At 41.8% G+C, this 18,866-nt stretch overlaps 2 protein-coding genes across 4 annotated transcripts; both read right to left on the bottom strand.

Annotated features, from left to right (window-relative positions):
• Nucleotides 1–4,626: 4,626 nt before the first annotated feature.
• Nucleotides 4,627–8,274, bottom strand: LOC4342307 (heterogeneous nuclear ribonucleoprotein 1). 2 transcript variants are annotated; one of them, XM_015792508.3, is made up of 3 exons: nt 7,927–8,274; nt 6,585–7,449; nt 4,627–4,883 (listed from the first exon to the last, which is right to left on the bottom strand). In XM_015792508.3, exons 1-2 carry the CDS (start codon nt 8,200–8,202, stop codon nt 6,592–6,594), a joined length of 1,134 nt encoding a protein of 377 aa, XP_015647994.1. In that variant the 5' UTR covers nt 8,203–8,274; the 3' UTR covers nt 4,627–4,883; nt 6,585–6,591. The 2 variants fall into 2 exon arrangements, with proteins under 2 accessions (XP_015647994.1, XP_015647993.1); XM_015792507.3 differs by having other exon boundaries at nt 4,627–4,879.
• Nucleotides 8,275–10,962: 2,688 nt separating this feature from the next.
• Nucleotides 10,963–15,127, bottom strand: LOC4342306 (eukaryotic translation initiation factor 3 subunit C). Of its 2 annotated transcripts, none has more exons than XM_026026900.2 (4): nt 15,005–15,127; nt 14,481–14,547; nt 12,520–14,346; nt 10,963–12,162 (listed from the first exon to the last, which is right to left on the bottom strand). In XM_026026900.2, the coding sequence occupies exons 2-4, from the start codon at nt 14,502–14,504 to the stop codon at nt 11,203–11,205; spliced, it is 2,811 nt and encodes a 936-aa protein (XP_025882685.1). In that variant the 5' UTR covers nt 14,505–14,547; nt 15,005–15,127; the 3' UTR covers nt 10,963–11,202. The 2 variants fall into 2 exon arrangements, with proteins under 2 accessions (XP_025882685.1, XP_015647083.1); XM_015791597.3 differs by having other exon boundaries at nt 14,481–14,544.
• Nucleotides 15,128–18,866: the final 3,739 nt, after the last annotated feature.

Here is an 18,866-nt window from a genome sequence, read left to right as displayed (position 1 = left end):
TAACAGTAATAATGAGCTAATAATTTGTTTGTTGAGAGCCTTGGATCCATATATGTATATGTGCATCAAAGATGGACAACATGTCTAATACTCTGAACTTCTCTTTTTGGGAGAGATAACTGAACTGATGAACTGGTTAATTAAGTTTATTTAGTTCCATAATTTGCTAGATATGGATGTTTTTTCTCAAGTATAATCAACATGACAGTATATATGAATCTTGGATCCATCTGTGAAGGGTGTGTGGTATCCAACGGTGTCCTTTCTATGAGCTAGGACACTTAAATTCAGAGTTCAGAATTCAGATCTCTCTCACACACACACATGCATGGCTATAGCTGTAATCCTAGCTATACATGATGCTGTTAGTTTTAGCTAGCTACCTCTCTGATCATCAGCTGGGCTACCACTCACTGACCACTGCATGCACCTGCAATCCTGCAATTGCACAGAAGCTGAGAGAGAGCTCACCAGATAGATGCTCATTCATACACACATAATGTCTTAATTATATACATGTGCATGCAAAACCACATTCTTGGGGCTTTGCCTGCCTGCCTGCCCTGGCCCTGAATCTGAATTCATCCCAGCCTTCACCAGACCACCATTTGTTGCATTTGCATAAAATGTGGTCCAGTTTGAAGAGCATAATTGAAGCAGAGACAGACAGGCTATAAGGGGGAGGAAGAATGCGTTTTGCATTCAATTTCTTGTGTATGTTTGTGCCTCCTCCTCTTTTGTTTTGTAGGAGGAACATGCAAACGTTTACCAGTAGTGCCATGATCAGTACTATCGGCCAGGACAGCGAATATCTTGTAATAACAACCAATGGGGATGTGCATATATGGCAGAAGATCATAGCATGCATTTGTGTGTGTATGTATGCATGTAAAAGCCCTGCAAGCAAATGGTCCCTCTAACTTTGGAGCCAAATCCATTTTCAATCCTACACTGAACTTTTGGACCATGTTTTACATAGATTCTGAACTTTCAGCATACACGCACTTTAATCTTCAGTTTATAATTAGCATGCAGCAACAACAACAACAACAACAACAACAACATTAGTCATTAAGTTGACAACTCATGACTCATGATGATTGCATTAATTAAGCTTTATATATGTTTGGTACTATTAGTCAACTACTAGTACTAAAAAAATTAATTCATGGCAACATCATGCTAGTCACTAACACAAACTACTTAGCAAACTATCTATCAAATGTCCAATGCATGATGATGCATTGATACATGACAAGAGAAGAGAGGAGGTAGTTGCAGATGGCAGGATGCTAGTGGCTGATGGAACTGGGCAACAAAGGGGGGTTGGTTAGGGTTAAGCAGAAATGGACATGCCTAAGAGCACTAATTCTGGCAAAAAAAAGAAGTCTGCATTGCATGCAGAGTAGTAGTAGTAGAGAGAAGAGAGGAGGATCAAACAAAGAAGAGGAGAGCAAAATGGCATGTGGTGAGTGGGGTTCACCCTGCTTGCAAAGGATGGACACACAGAAACACACTAGCCAGTACTGTGCAATGCATGCCTCCACATTCCCCATTCTGATAAAAGATGGCAGGCAACAAGGCAGCAGCAGCAGAATTCAGAGAGAAAAAAATCACAGAGAGAGATGAAGAGAGATGAATGCAAAAGTAACAGAGTACCCTTTAGGTTTAGGGACCCCATTTGCATTGCATTGCAGCTGAGCTGCTGCAGCTACATGCAATGCAAGGCTGATGAGAATTATTAACTCACTTTGGTTCCTTATGCAATGCAATGCCTTTCTCTTTTCTTCTTTTCTTTCTTCTTCTTCATTTTGTAATTTGCTTTTCCCCTGAATGCATGGCCTGTCTAAGTATCTAGCTCTAGTATCTAATCCATATTGTTCAAGCCAAAGATCAGAGAAAGATATACATACAGAGAGAGATAGTAGAAAAGAAAGATGCATGGCAATGGCCTACAAGGAAGGAAGGAGAGAGGTCTAGTTCCCATGCCACTAGATTTTGTTCTCCTGCCAAGCACTCTCAACCAAGATATCCCCCACATTTTACATGACTTTTTTCCTGAGGGCTCTGAATTTCTGCATCAGTATACTCCACAATTAGGCAAAAGCTGATTTGAGGCAGTTCAGTTTTGTCCAGTATATATATTGTTTTTGAAAAGACAGTATATATATTGTTCATGCATGAATAATGTAGTTCTTTAATTCCACTATATTAAGGATTGGTTCGTGCATGAACAATATAGTGGACACTATATTAATGACTATTTCATGATCAACCAGCCATCTTCAAGTTCTTTAATTTGATGCCAAACTAACTAATTAAGGAATTACACTTGAATTAGATGGTACACTAATCAAAGGTTCTTGTGAATGAACACAACTAGAGAGCAACTCTACTGTAGTTATATGTGGTCAAAAAGAAACAAACAATGGAGAAAGAAGAGCTCAAAGCTGTTCAAAATTTTGTTCTGAACATTGAAAAGAGAAAGGAAAAGAAAAAAAAAACGTTGGCTGAAGCTGCCAAGGAGAAACAGTAGGTTGCCTTGTACATTTGTCAATTAATTCCCAGCAGGCTGTATCAGAGTTTCTAGTTGAGGACAAAAACTGTGTATATATACTGCTCAAAAGATGCTGCTGCATGCTGATGGAGATAAGAGTGGCAGAGAGGCCACTGCATGGACACATGATATTTCACTGGAAAATGTAACATGCCTGGGGCTCATTTGATGGCCATGCATCCCTATTCCTAGCTTGTTTTATCAATTCATTTTTATCTGAAACCAGAAGAGACCTGGTCTCCAGCAATGTTGTTGATGCAGTATGCACTTATATATGCAGTGTACCTTCTACATTGACGAGTCGCTGTCTCAAACAGTGGTGGATTTATTAGTAGCTAATTTTCCATTCAAAAAGCAAGCATATGATGATACGAGTGCATGATCCTCTGCATTTGTCAACTAGTTGCAGGTTTAGTGTAGCTGAAAGCTAAAGTGGAATGTTATGCAGAAGCTAAGGAAAGTGACAGTAGTATCATGATTTCCATCAATAATAACATGTTCCTGAGTACTGGCCATATTGCCGGTATCTTTAAATTCTGCAAATATGAGCTTTATAGGAAAGCAGATTTATGATCCAAGCTTGCTAACTAAAGCTTCTGTCTGCATGCAGTAAGTCTTTCATTTCTGATTCTGACAAGGTGATTATGCTTGCTCATGTCCTTCAGGAGCTTCAGAATATCATAGAGGCCTTCTGATGATGAAAAGGTTCTTTGACCATGGGGATTATTCAGAGTGTAAATACACCTTCATATGCTGTTTTGTGTGTACTTGATTGAGGGTGAGTGTTAACAGTCAAAACCACTCTCACATTCTCAAAATGTACAAAAGGGCTTACTGCATGTAATACTCATAGTCATAGTTAATGTGTGCACTTTTTTCTCTCAAGAAAGTAAAGGCAAGCACATTTGCTATCGATGATGCTTAACCCTACAACTTCTGAAAAGATTGATGCAGTTGCCCTGCATGGAGAGCAAAACAAACATTTGCTCCCCACATATTCCTTCTTTTTTTTTTTTTTTGCATCTCCTCTTCGAACTTACCCTACCAAACTGGCATCAAAAGAAGAGGGAATATTAACCTTTGGAGTGGTGACACAAGAGAGGTGAGTGGGCTTGTGGCCATCCCCTGTTTGCAGCTTGTGTCCAAGCTTGCCATCTCCAAAGAAGCTTCACCTCTGCAAGAATGAGACTTGTCCTAAAGGAAAGGAAGAAAAAAAAATATGGAAAGGCAGGTGTAGTGTAGTAACTATTAACCAAAAGGGACTCCAAAGTTCCAATCAATCAAGTTGCTTGGCACACCTAAGATGCACTAAATATTATGGTGTCATTTCAAACAAGGCAATACTCCTACACAAACACACACCCCCTTGAATATGGACATTACAGTGTCAAACATCTATCAAGCATCCCTCACATCTTTCTATCTCAAAGCATCCATCCATCCATCCAATCCTATATCCTATCCCTACCTATATCTATCTAGTAGTAGGGTACCATGGGTATGAAAGGAGCTTGTGATGAATGAAGGGGAAAAAAGCTTCAATTCAATTCCTCCATGTATGCATGCACACATCAGGACGACGCCAAAGGGACAGAGAATGACAAGGGGTCATTCCTTCCTCCCCTGGTTGGGTCTTTTGTTTGTGAGAGCATGAGCAGCAGCTGTGGCCTTCTTCTGTGGGCCTTCACATGCCTACAAGCAAACCCCTACTACAACTTTGTAGTACTAGTGATGGACCTGGAACTGCTGGCTGTTACTACAAATGCCTGCAGCAGCATGTATCCTCCATTGCACATCAAACAAAACCAAACCAAGAGAGCTTGACAGAAACATCTCCCTTTTGCACAATAGGAACATCAATGTATCCACTGGATGTGTGGAGATTGCAATGGACCACCACATGGATTCTTCATTTTGCTTGCCAACAACCAACAAGATGCTGCACAGACTCTCACCAATTCACAACAGCTGATTCTGGTACTGCTGCACCAACTCTCACCAATTATGCATACAACACGCAGACAGACAATACAGGTAAAACAGGATAATATAGTGACACAAAAACGAGATAGCACAAGCAATTAGGATTGGATGTTCTGATCCTGGTACATTAAATCAACAAAGAATTTAAACATCGGTACAAGAAGCAGTGAGGTCAACTTGCACGTTTTCAGTGTACAGGCAGATGAAGCAAGGAATGAGGGTGGGTAAGTTGAATTCCAATGATGTACTTGTCAACCAAAGAATCTCAGCTCAAGTCTTCACAATTGAGGGTTCCCAAAATGTCGAACTCTGGTGTCATCAATTTAGAAGTAATTTGTCCTGTCTCAAAAAGAAAACAAGCAAATAGTTCATAGGAGCATCAACACCAAATAAACATAATAATTATGAAGGACACCAATTCAGTACAGTAGATTATTCACAAATTGATTGAACATAGATTGGAGAATATGTAATTCTTTAAAAGGATAACAACTGGATTAGGTACAGTAGACTTCATAAATTGAGAAGAATAAACAGATTGCCCTCTTTAACGAATATATAGATTGGACTATATGTAAATCTTAAAAAGGATAACAACTGGATATTTTCACAATGAAGAGAATACAGGTTCGGTGGACATGATAACTGGAAATAAGAACAAGCAAACAAGCCAAATACTACTAATATTGCTGAACAAACTTGTTCAAACTCAGTTTGCCAAACCACCATGCATGCAGTGGAAATTCACATAGAAACTTAGAAAGGCAGGCAGCCAGACAGGCCAGGCCAAAACATAACCCTGATCTGGGTAAACCCATGGAACTAGGTTTCTACAGCCTTAAACTGTTAACCCTGTGTTAAGAACTGCTACAAAGCACTATGTACTATGCAAGTGGTGTAGAGGCATAATAGATAGAAAATAGAAAAATGCTAAGCAACACAAACTAATACTAGGAAATTAATAACCTTGATTAAAATGGTACTTAAACAGCCTTAAAAACTGTAAAACAGCAAACTTGCCCAAAACCTTGGCAGTTGGGATAATACATTCAGTCAATAACATGAGCTTACATCTTTGTTTAGTTCTAAATTTCAAGTAATAAGGATTCATTCGTTTAAGCACAAAAGAGATCAATGCTGATCAGCATAGATGCATAAAAATAAAAATAACTCCCATGTTCCATATTTTATTGTGAGGTATCATGATGTATACACTAAAGATATAATTACTAGCATAGACCATACTTGTAATATTGGGGAAGAACACTGATTTCGGGATATACCGAATTTAAGCATGAACTACTCACAAGTGGCAATGGATTTCAAGGAACAAAATCCTAGCACAAGCTTTCAAGCTATACATTTCACTCAACTCATTGTAGGACATATTACTCAATTGACATGTGATGAATCAACATTAATCTTCAGTTTTTCAATGCATTTAATTAAGCACAGGTTTAATCGGATATAATGATCGCAGTTTAGTTCTTGCTATTGTTGTACTGGACTTTGGTGTCTAGCTAGTGCTGTCATTGTACTAAAAAAATACATAGCTGCTGTATTCTAATCAAATAAACTAGACACCAGCACAGCCACATCCATGACCATCTGGCATGGTATGCAACAAAAAAATCCATCCGTTTTGTTTCAAAGGGTAGAATGCTAAGCTAGAGTCTGGCATTAAACTTATTCCACGCACTTTGCATAAGTATACAGTATCTGGAATATGTTACAGGTTCCCAATGTTTAGCTAATTGGGCATATAGTGCATAATTAGCTATCGACAAAGAACAATCAAGGAATCAAAACAAGCTATATAGATTGGAGGCTATGCATCATATTAACACAAAATCACCAGGAAGTCACTAAAACCTCACAACTAATAATTTATGATTGAATAGTCATAGTTTAACAATTGAAGTACCTAGCAGCAATCATTTAACAACTATTTGAATAATCATAGTTCTTCATGGATAATTAAATAAGATTAGTTTTCATGTGTGGCTAGGATAAAAGATTAAATCTGAGGGTTTTTAGAACTCACCAGAAAGTCATTGTGACCCTAGCTTCATAAACTCAAGTTTTGTTGCAACGGAAGCAGCACTGTCAACTTCTTGTACATCTACTGAAGTTTGATCCTTTTTGCTATCGCTCCCACCATTACTATCATGCTGAATAGAGGGTGCAGCACCCACATAACCTCTATATATAACGCCGTACCCTGGAAACATTGGAGGATATGCACCATAAACTGGACGCCTTGTCATCATGCCTGGAGGAATATTAGCAGGGGCTCCCATGTTTGAATATGCATTCGCATAGGGATAACCTCCTCCCATACCATAATATACACCAGGATAGTAGGGATGTGGTGGAACAGGTTGAGGCATATTATAGCTGTTGTAGAAACCATATCTGTCATTGTATGGTTGGTACGAGGGACCATCAAAACCAGCATGACCCCTTCCACCAAAGTTTCTTGAGCCACGACCTCTGCCATTACGGTAATACGAAGCATCCTTGGGGATGGCAATCTTGGCTTCTACCCTTGTTCCTTTCAAGTCATGAAAACTGTGTTCTATCACCTTCCTCACCGCTTCCTCTGAGTCAAAGGTGACGAAACCAAACCCCCTAGACCTGTTTGTCATACTGTCATATATGACTACCACATCTGTTACGGTGCCAAAACTCTCGAAATATGTCTTGAACTCCTCCTCAGTGATGTTGTCCCGCAGACCACCAATAAAGACCTTCTTCGAAGCATAGTTCATGCCGTCGCCGCCATCCTCTGTACCACTCACAGGTGCTGGCTGGTGACCCTGATCCTGACCCTGTCCGAAGTGCTGATGCTGTGAAGATTGATCATCATGGTTTCGTTGAGGCCTTGCCCTAGCCCTCTTGACATCAACCTGTGCAAAAGGACCACCAAACTTACATCAATTAATAGTGCAATCAACATCATAGCCACAAACTTTTCCCATCGAACGAGTCAAACTACACTGAAGATGAGGCAACTAACAGAATCTGGGTAACGTTGCTTTCCTTGACTACAATTTTTTTTAGAACAGTCCATAATTACAATTTAGCCATGAATACGAAGAAATCGAAGAATTTTCTCCCATGCATGACGGTACTACCAGATTAATAAGCAAAATAAATAAATAAATTGACCAAGCAATAGGCTACCACCAACTTCGCCAATATTAATAGATCTTCAAAAAAAAAAAACACCATGCTCCAAGCTTTCGACGGCAAATCACACACCGCGCATTCTCCAATCTCCACCACATATAAGTAAACAAACGAGGGAGGGGGCAAGCAAAGCAAAGTGAGCAAAGAGTAGTAGATCGAATCAGTCCCAAAAAGGCAAAAAAAAAAAAACTCACGACGCGGCCGCAGATGAGGTGCCTGGGGTGCTCCCCGTCGCCGAGCGCCCTGGCGGCGTCCTCCTCCTCCTCGAACTCCACGAACCCGAACCCCCGGCCATGCCCGGTCTCCTTGTCCCGCATCACGATCACCGACCTCACCGCCCCGTACTGCCCGAAGTGGCCCCGCAGCTCCGCCTCCTGCGCCGACGTCGGGATCCCTCCCACGAACAGCTTCCTCCTCTCCCCAACGAACCCCCCACCCGCCGCCGCCCCCGCCGCCGCCGCCGCCGCCATCGCCGACGAAACTAGGGTTTTGGAGGTCTCGCGAAGTGGAGGGGAGAGACGAGGGTGGTGGGAGCGGCGGACGCGTGGGGTTTCGACTTAAATTCGATTTATATTTTTTTTCTTTCGTGGGGGGGGTTAAGAGGGGGATGGACGGCTCGGATTGAGGGGAGGAGGGATCCGGGCCGTCGGATCTGGGGATTAGTATGTTGGACTCGGTGGTGGACTCTCGAGACGCGTCCGTTGACCGCGACGGGGGATCCGTGTTGACCAGGGAGATGTGCGTTGGTCGCCTCGCTCTGCCTGCCTCTCCTCGTACGCTATGCGGAGTCGATGACAGGTGGGTCCCACGTCAGGTTGGACTTGGAGTAAAGAGTTTGGCCCGGTTAGGGGAGGTGGCACATATCTGGATCATAAAAAGATACGAAAAGATTCGGTTGATTTTTAGATACTATAGATCGGATTTAAGAGTTGGTTTCAATTTATTTTTAACTCTATCTCCGAGCGATACATCATAGATTAGAGAGAATTTTTTGAGCGCATGGTATAAAACCACATCAAATACATGTGGTTGAACCGTAGGTGTTTCGATATATTGTTGTCAAAGCGACTGGTACTATATTGGAACAACTATTGCACCTAACTAAAATACTTATGGCGCTTTGCAATCATTTGATGCAACGTCATCCGTACCGTGTCGTAGGAGTTGACGTTTTTCGTATCATTTCTCTTCTTATCATGTACTCTGTATGTTATACTCACTGAATGTGGTATTTTTATTGGATGTCGTTCCAATCAAATAGTAGAATGTGTTCAAAAGCTTAATCGGAGATTTTCCTAAGAATTACTAGAAGTGTAAGCTAGGGAAATCTCCACTCTAAATAAAAAAAAGTTGTGAGGGGGCCTCCAAACAGTGAAGCCATCCAAAAACATCGGGATGTGGTTACAATTACTAACCTTCTAAACATCCAAAAACATTGAGTACTTAAATTTACATGTTATGTTTTCAATGTGAGCTTCTTTCTTTTCTTTTTGGAAACATACATTTATTAGATGCATTTACTACAACATTGATTGGCATTATGATGGTACAATATTCCACCGCCCCTATTATTTATTTAGCCTTTCTGTATGTAACTGTACATATTGATGGTAGCCTACGTTTTATTTATTGAATAGTTTTACACTAGTACGATAGATTATTATTTTAAACTTTTTTGCAAGGAAAGAGGATTTAATTACCATTTTACCATTCCATATAGGTGTATTTTTAGACCAGTCAGCAGCCAACAATGTTACTCTGTAGACTCTATATATGTCAATGGGGTGTGGAAAGATTAAAATGATTGTCAAAAAATAAAACAAAATATCGCCATAGATAGATAACAACGCGTGCACGGCGAAAAGAAATTAGTGGACTGCGTGTGTGCCTAATTCCGCTCAACTCTATTACTTTTTCAAAGCCCATGAGAACCAATTTGCGTTGAATCAAATGTAAGTTTTGACCGACTCATTAGATATTTAGAAGTCGGGTTACGACAACAGAGGTTGATAAATTCAAAGCTGAAAGATGTAGTATCACTTTGTCTAGACGCAACAGTAACCCTTTCTTCTCCTTTTTTTTTTCTCTGTGAAATCGTCATGTTTACCATCACGGATGTTAATTAGACGAAATTTATGTGAGAATTGATCCAGTAAAGTTTAGAAGCTGGGCCTGTAATTTATAGCAATAAGCCCATCTGGATGGGCTAAAATATCAGCCCATACAAATGGTGACTTATTGGGCAGGATAGCGTACGAGTTACGGTGATATTGTTTCATCTGCATGGACCAAGATAATGGATGCTCCGTAATAAGGAATAATCCATCTTGATTACCTTAACTATGTTAAGTGACTTAATCCGATTTGTACCCTTGAATCGCAATATCTAATATCTCGATCCTCTTAACTATTAAATTCGGTATAATTTAACTCTTTTAATGGTTTTGGAGAGTGATTTCGTTGATGTGGCTCCTTCATAACATGCATGCAGCATGCTCATAAATTCATAATTCACATTTTACAGTAGGATCCGAGGCTTAACTCAAATGCCCTGAAGCTGATAAATGACGAAAGCAACATCTTATGGACGTTGATCAACAGCATTCTTCTCATCGATCACTAGAAAGTGGAATTTCTGTCAGAAAATGTATGCAATTACAGCAACGCAGCAGCAGCATCTCAGATTCTGAGTACAATGCAACGGCCAAAGACTGATAAACCTACTGTACTTTTGCTAGAGATTTAAATAAACATCGATGCATCAAGTGATGTAATTCTCAGGCAAAGACAACCAAACGTGCATAGGCAAAATCAGGCGATGAACCATCAGCAGGTAGATGCACAGAGCCAGAGAGTGACACAGACAAAAGGGGTGCTACACACAGTTTCAGCTAGAAAACAAGAATCTTCCAATCTATTCACAGACGCACAAGAAACTAGTAGATCTACTGAATAACAACATTGGTGCAGCTGCCACTGCCAAATGCAAAATCACTATATTAATAATCCCTAAGAAAATCACAATATTGGTTGAGGCGTTCAGCCATGGACCGTCTTCTTGTAATCTTCAACAGAAGAACTCAATACCAAAAGGATCCATGGCTCATTGCACCGTAACAAACGTAATCACATATTTACATTACCCCCGGCTCCGATCGAAATTTCCAACCGACTAATGAATCACATGCACATGAAACACGAGAAGGCAAATTTAGAATAAAGCAGTACAATGAGAGTAGAAAATAGTGCCAGCATTATATCAAATGTAGGAGTGAATACTGTCCTCACTCCCATGGTACAAACCAGAGAGCTCTTTGTCAAGTGTCCGACAAATTTAAACTGTAAGCTGTAACGAAATTAAGAGATCAAGAATAGCTTCAGAACAGATGTGACTTCCAAAATGCCAGAAACTTGATCAGTGACTCAGAACTTGCAAAACTTTGCGCTGAGAACTATCCTGGAGAACTACTCTAACCTCTACCAGACCTGTTCAGGCTCACCATGCGTGCACCACCATCACCTCCTCTTGCCATAGAACCAGACTGGTTGCGAGACCTTCCCCCATCTTGGAAGCGCGAACCACCACCATAGCCTCCACGGGAACCCTGACTACCCCTGTCCCTCTGGTAGCCACCACCACCTCTTCCAGGGCCTCCAACTCTGCCTGAGTATCCAGACCTCCCGCCGCCTTGCCGCCCTTGTGATGATACGAAGTTCTCCTGCCACTTGCCCAAGTTGGATGAGTCCTGACCATCACCACCCCTACGCCTGGGTGGTGCTCCCTCAAGGGTACCACCAGTTTTGGCCTCATATGCCCTCTCATTGCTCTCCACAAGGACAGAGAGCTTATCAGACATCTGGAAGAGTAGTCCCTGAAGCCTAGTTTGATCAACATTGTGGAAAATAATGCACTTGGTTGGTTGATCCCAGCTGGCATGAAGCTCTTCATGCATCATCATCTTGCTAACAATGCTATGAGCTTGTTGCTCACTAAGGTCAAACATTGTAGTGAGCTGGTCAAGGCTCAGGGACTCGTAGCAAGAAGAGTATGACAAGAGATAGGTTCTAAGAGCTTCTTCTTTGATCTTAAGTTTCAGCATCTCAAGAACATGCTCCTTGTTCCTCAAAAGCTTCCAGATCTCCAGCGAATTAATGACATCGAAAGCCTTCTGGTAGTCACCCTTGCGGAGGGCTCTTGTTGCAGCCATTACATGGTCCCTCACATTTTCTGGTGGCCCGACAAAAGTCTGCCTCTCACTGATCTCAAGAAGCCTACGGAATGTTCTGTTCATAGACTTCCTCCTGTCATAAGTACTGGCAGCCATATTGGGGACCTCAATCAGCATGGCACAAATCAAGTGAGTGGCTTCCAAAAGTTCAAGGTTTATATGCATATGGTAAGGCATTTGCCTTCTCCTCTCAAGCCTTTCCTGCAGAAATTAGAGCAATTATAACATTAGCCTCTATATAATACCTCTTAGGCTATCATGCAGGAATAACTAAATCTAACTAGAATGAACTCAGATTTGCAATAAACTACATCCTCAGAAAATATCTTGAAATTCCTATGACTAGATTGTTGGGTTAATCTTGTCGCACGTGTGAGTGGCATGTTTTGCTTCATGTAATATAGTAGCATATTGTGTCAAACAGGTCAAGCAGCAAATATGTCTGAGAGAGACGAAGGGTGCTCAGGTTATTGCAAGGCATGAGGCAAACATGCCATGTGTGCAGGTATTTACATGAGAATAAAAGAAGTGCATATTGCAGGGAGTTCAGAAGTAAACCTGTTCAGGAGTTTTTTCATGGTATCGACTTTGTTGCACACCTTGTGCAAGCAACTCCTTCACTCTCCCAGTTGAATATAACTCAGACAAGCAACCATGAGCTTCAATTATCAAACCAGCCCTAAAAGCACACAGCCCCAACTGGGCCATGACTCTGTTGAACAGAATCTGTGATGATATGTCCATGAGTTGAACCCCGTCTTGTAAATGGCTCATTAAAAGCAAGTCACGTGCCACAGAAAATTTATCAGAGATAGCATGGTGATAAATGTCACACAGCATTGCCCGGGCTTTGGTCCTTTCATCACCATATTTGTAAATCACAGACATCAGCGCATCCATCAAAGCTCTGCCACTCTCTGGGAAAGTAGGCTTCCTAGGCACGACCTCAGGGATCACAACAAATGGTGGAGGGCCCCTATTGTCATCAACTACTTGACGCTCCTCGTCAGCGTCTGCATCATCATCCTCCCTACTATCTTCATCCTGCTCTGCAAGCTTTCTCATTGCATCATATACCTCCTGAGGTTTGTAGTAGACCAATTCAACACGACGCAGTGCAACCTTAGCTTCAGCCTTAAAGTTACCGACACGTTCCAGGTAATCTTGGACATTCTGTGCAACAACCAAAAACAAAGGTTCATCCCTGAGCCTCTGAACATAATCTTTCGTGTATGGATCAGTGCACTGCAAACTTTTGAAAAACTCAGAATCCAATCTCTCCAGGAATGCAACCAGGTCACCCGTCACATGGATTTGTCCATCATAGTCAGCACCCTTCTGAGTTTCCTTCTCATCAGGCTCCACGGAGGTGTCTACTACAATATTGGGATACTGTTGCAGTATATCAAGCACAAGAAGCATGTTATTAACACACTTCTTCCACATGTTGACTGGCATGTGACCAAGTAAGCTAGGGTTGACATCAAATTGGGCAGAAATCACATGAAAGAGAATTTCAAGCTTCTGAGCAGGTGTTTTCGCCACACGGGTCAAAAAGGTTAGCTGCTCAACACGCTCAATCCTCCCTGTGCCTTTTTTACCCCTTGACGCCACAATCTCCTTGAGCTTTTTATCAACAATATCCCAAGTAATCTCACTGGGATCTTTCAAAAACTGCTTGTCCATAAGCTTATCTTTCTTGCTTATCTTCTTTTCCCAGGCTCCACCATCCTGGTCACCCTCCTCATCATCATCTCCTTCCTCCTCTGATTCAGACATAACCATCTTTTCAGGATCCTCAATGTCTGCATCACTAGCATCATCATCTGTCTCATCATCGTCATCCTTGTCTTCCACATCGTCATCTTCAAAGCGCTCTGGATGCTCTCTGCACTCTTGGATCAGGTTCTCATACTGCTTGTTGTTCTTCTTTAGTTTCTGTTTCATTGCATTGAGTGCCTTTGCATTGCTGCTGCTCATCTTCTTCTTGGCCTCTTTGTTTGCTAGGGCCTCAGCAAGGAAGTCCTCCAGTAATACAAGAGCCTTGACGTACATATTTGGAACTGTGGTGGATTCATTGACACGAACCACCTTCTCAAGCTGCTTGTTGAGCTTCTCGAAACTCTCTTGTAAATTCACCCAGTCATTGATCTTCATTGCATTGCGCATCTGATCAACCGTAATTTTCAACTCCTCATTGCGCTTATCCTTCAAGGAGCGGACCACACGCTGACCAGAATCAGACTCGTCACTGTCGCTTGCGTTGGTGGTCCTCAAATAGCGGTTCTGGTTTGAACGCCCCCCGGCATCACCACCTTCATCTTCGCTTTCACTTCCTGCTTCTGACTCAATCTCCTGCTCCTCCTCCTCGGAGTCGCTGTCTCCCTGATGTTGGGTGGATCATTGCAAGAGGTATTAAATTAGCGTAACCAGCGAGAACAGGCTTTATAAATATCAGTACTGCGATACTGATGCGTAGAAGAGAAAAACAGTGCAGGCGCAAACAAAAAGATGAGTACCTGTCCCCAAAAACGGGATGCCATGGCTGCTGCTTTGGCTTTTTCCTTCTGCTCGCTTTAAACTCTGCTGATTGTAGCAGTTGGGGAAGAGTTATAATCATCAAGATAATTGTAGAAAATAAAATTAAGCATGACTCGAATCAGTGTATGATTTTCTACAAAAACCCATAAGCTAGAAGATAAAACGATAATATATCGAACAAATTTCCCCTAAAATGTGAAGGGTTCACGTATGGAAACGCAAAGGACAAAGCACCACTAAAAATCGTTACATGGGTTAGTGGAAAAGAACTAGATCAAGTAAAATTCGCATTAACCTGCCAGGAAGGACGAGCATCAGTAGTGGGCACGACGAATCGAACACAAGAACCTACCGGCGAAATCAGAAAACAACAAAAAATCTAGATCCGAGCTCTACACATCTCTAGGGCGGAAACCCATCCAGACTAATCGCGCTAGACGCGAAGCACTACGTACAGCCGAGAGACGGGAAGAGAGAGAGGGGGGGAAGGGAGGGAGGTCACCTCGGCGCGAGAGAGAAGAGAGCGACGTCGACGGCGGCGGCGGCGGCGGCGGCGGGGAGATGGTTTAGGGTTTGCGAGGTGTCAACTCGCCTTCTTCCTGGGAGGAGGTGGAACTACCGGGCTGGGAGTGGGTTTCACCTCATGTATCGGGGTTTAAAGTTGGGCCTCCAGATGTTGGGCCAATGGCGGCGGTCGAAATATGGGCCATACCCATCAACCCAGTAAAATGGGCCTCTTTGCTCCCTCAAACTATATAGCACGAGTTTAATTCGTATCCCTCGACAACAAAACTGGATATAGAAAGTCACCGAGAATATTGCATGAATCCATATGTTCCAAATAGGATCTTAACCTTGATCTTCTGGCCCTCCAACTTCGTCAAAAGTCCTCTTTTTAGAGATTAATTTGTATTACCCGGCTCTTTAGAGTTAGAGGATGCCAAGAATGTGAAGACTGGTTCACATATTCATTGCAAAGGAAACAAAATGAACTAAAAGTCCTATTTTCACCCTAAACTATGATGAAAACACTATTTTTCATCCTGTACTCCCATCCATTTCAGGTGGTTTGGGAACACGTTGTCCACATAATAGAAGATGGATGGATTATGGATATGATGGGGGAGCTAGCTAGTATGGACTGCTTGTACGTAGAAAATTACTGTAAAAGTTAACAGTTCGTGAAAAATCCAAAAAAAAAATTTATGGACTTGTTTTGGGTTCTAGTATGTCCTACATTGTGATTGGTAAATACTCTATTACAATGTATTATTATTGCAGGGGTGATGTTCCTACTATTCACACTGCATCGATATGCTATGGTATAGTTACGGCCTCATCATTTACCTTATGTGGATATGAATCAGCTGCTGACAAATTTCAAATTTTAATTGTGGATTTGATTTAAGGTCATCAATGACTTTTGAGTCGTTAAGGACATATAAAAGCCATTTTTAATCACTAACAAGTCATTTTGGTTTATAATCAGCTCATGGGTACTGAGCTGCCACCAAAGAAGAGTTTACAGTGGCCGCAACTTTGCCTAACACAAAGTCAAATAACAATGCCAAATCTTGCTATGAAATGGCAGACGACAGACAGGATGTGCTTCAAGCTTAAAACAAAAAATAAAAAACATAAAAGGTCCATCATGGGCTCATGGCAAAACAATTAAGGAACCTCTCTCAGACATCTGCTGCTTGTCAACATCTTTCATGAGCCTGAGGTGTATGTATATCGTATTTAGCTCCACTGGTTTGCCTGAAAGGAATGAATTGAGCATGTAAAGAGTATGCTGCAAAATGCTTCGGCCTTGAGTTTATGTAGGAAATGATTTTTGTAGTCATGGAGAAGGCATGATGCATACCCGTAGGTGGCACATTCAACACTTTCTCATACTTCTTCATATGGTGCATCATGGCACAGTGTAGAGGGGGAGGGGGGAAGTGTGGTGTGTGCAGACGCTGGATTTAGGAGGGGATATGTGGCCTCATCACTACCATTATTTACGGCTCTACTCTCATGCACCTTGCGTGTACTTTTTTTTTTGTTATTGAGTACCCTTAATTAGCATATTTAACCGTTTTTGGTACATTTGTCATGTTAAATTGTTATTGGGTATGGACATTGGGCATTGTCATGTTACAGCAATGCTAGTGCATGACTATGGCCGTGCTCAACTTAGTTGGATACAATCGCAACATAGTTTCCCCTACTCATCACTACCATTGTCGATGCACTACAACCTATTGAAAATTTGGTCATAATTCGTTATATTTTAATCCAAAATAACAAGATAATAAACATGATATTTATAATGGGATTTGATCCATTGATAGTGGTGAATGTAATCAACATGAGTATGCTTAATGTAGAATAAGCATCAACAATCACATAATAACACAATATTGACATTGCGATGAACATTAATAGTAAAACTTCTAATTGAAATAATGTAAGAAGGTTATACCCCAAGAATAGTCCTCCGCTGGAGTTTGAGGCAGTATTGCCTCCGTTGGTGTTGACGGGAGCCTCCTTCTCCTTGTATCCAGTGTTGCCGTTGTCTCCAGTGTTCAACATATTGGTGAAGGTGAAGTAGATGTTGACGAACAGTGAGTAGTCGCGCCTTGCGCTCCCCAAAAACCTGATCGCCCGCCCGTCCGTGCAAACGTCGCAGCAGCGCGTGGTTTCGGAGGCCTACTCTCCCAACGCGTGTGCACACACTCGTCGCGTTGGGATTACCGTAGCAGTAACAGCGTTGGAAAAAGGATGAAAGTGTGTCTTCCTCTTTCGCGGGAGATCAAATCCATTATCATTTTATAAGAGGAATGGAAGATGAAGAGTAAGAGTCATGGAATAGAAAGAGGAATAGAGTAATTAATTCTCATCAATTAGCCATCAACTATCCTCCACTACACAACCATCACCGATGGAATAGGAAGAGGAATAGAGCAACTAATTGTCATCAACTAGCCATAAACCATCCTCCACTACACAACCATCACCAATGGAATAGGAAGAGGAATATAGCAACTAATTGTCATCAACTAGCCATAAACCATCCTCCACTACACAACCATCAACCATCCATCAATTAGGACTAATTGATATAAGTTACCAATTCCCTAATCAAATGGATTAATTCTCAAAACTCTTCATCCCATTGATATCCCATAAAAAAATAAATTCACATGAATTCCTAGCATAATGAGCCTTGAAATTTATTTGATTTAATTGATTTAAATGGATCAATTACCCAATTAAATCTAACACAACCATAGCAAACCCAAATCGGACTCAAGTGCTGATATGTGCTGCTCAGGTGCTTCCTTGTGACTTTGCCTGTTAGTCGCCAGTTCGCCATTGAATCAAGACTTAATTTAGGGAGCTTGTCAGCTCGGAGCCGCTGTGGCATTGCTAGCCACGTCTGCATTGCACTGCGTTGTGTCGTCGCCCGTCGCCATGTCGGTCAGCCCCTCAGCAATATGAGAACTCCTCCTTGCTCTACGAGGGCCCTGAGACGAAAGCGCTGGCGTGAAGGAGGTCGAGTCGAAGCGGTTTTTTTTAGATAATGGAATAAATATTCCGGCCTTTGCTCATTAGAGCTACAATTAATTATTACAAGGAATCACACAAACACTGAGTAAAATGGAGCTACACAGCGTAGGTGGGACCAGGGGCAGGAAGGTGAGGTCATATTTATAGTTGAGCTTTAGAATAGGGTCAAATAAGCAATTGTCTTATAAAATATAGATGTTGTTCTGTGGTGACACATGAGAGCCATATCCGGTCCATCTTGACCTCTAGATCATCATCAAGTGTTACTGACGTGGCACACCATGTCTACCCAAATATGATGACTCACTCGATCGGGTTCTCATATCGCACGCTCCTTTTGAGCTTAATAGCGGGAAACCACCTCATTAACACAAACAAATAACATGTTTAGGTAGCCAAACCCTTGTTCCCCCACCTTTTTTTATTCCTGGTCCACCAACGCCACAAATCTTGCACCTGACGTGTCCAAGTCTAGAGCCAATCGATCCAGGTAGACCTGTTGTCGGGGCCCATGGAAGCTTTAGTTTTGGAGCTTAACAAGCGTGTCAAAAATCTGACTTTGAGCCTATTTGCTTGGGCCCACTCCAAGAGTGGCGCTTAGAGTGAAGTCGTGGAGCGACTTAGAGCAGCGCTTAATTGAACTTTTAGCTCACCGAGATATGGAGCCAGAGTTGGAGCTTACCAAATAAACCCTTTAGGAGGGAAGAAACTCCCATGTGTTCTTGCATGTTTCATAAAGTTTACTTTCTCTATACCATAAAAAATTAACCTAATAGCAGATGTTGATATATCGTAGTATTATGAAT

The sequence above is a fragment of the Oryza sativa genome, chromosome 7 (genome assembly GCF_034140825.1).
Source record: "Oryza sativa Japonica Group chromosome 7, ASM3414082v1".
In the NCBI taxonomy this organism is placed as follows: domain Eukaryota; kingdom Viridiplantae; phylum Streptophyta; class Magnoliopsida; order Poales; family Poaceae; genus Oryza; species Oryza sativa.
This window is presented reverse-complemented; position numbering and strand designations above follow the sequence as displayed.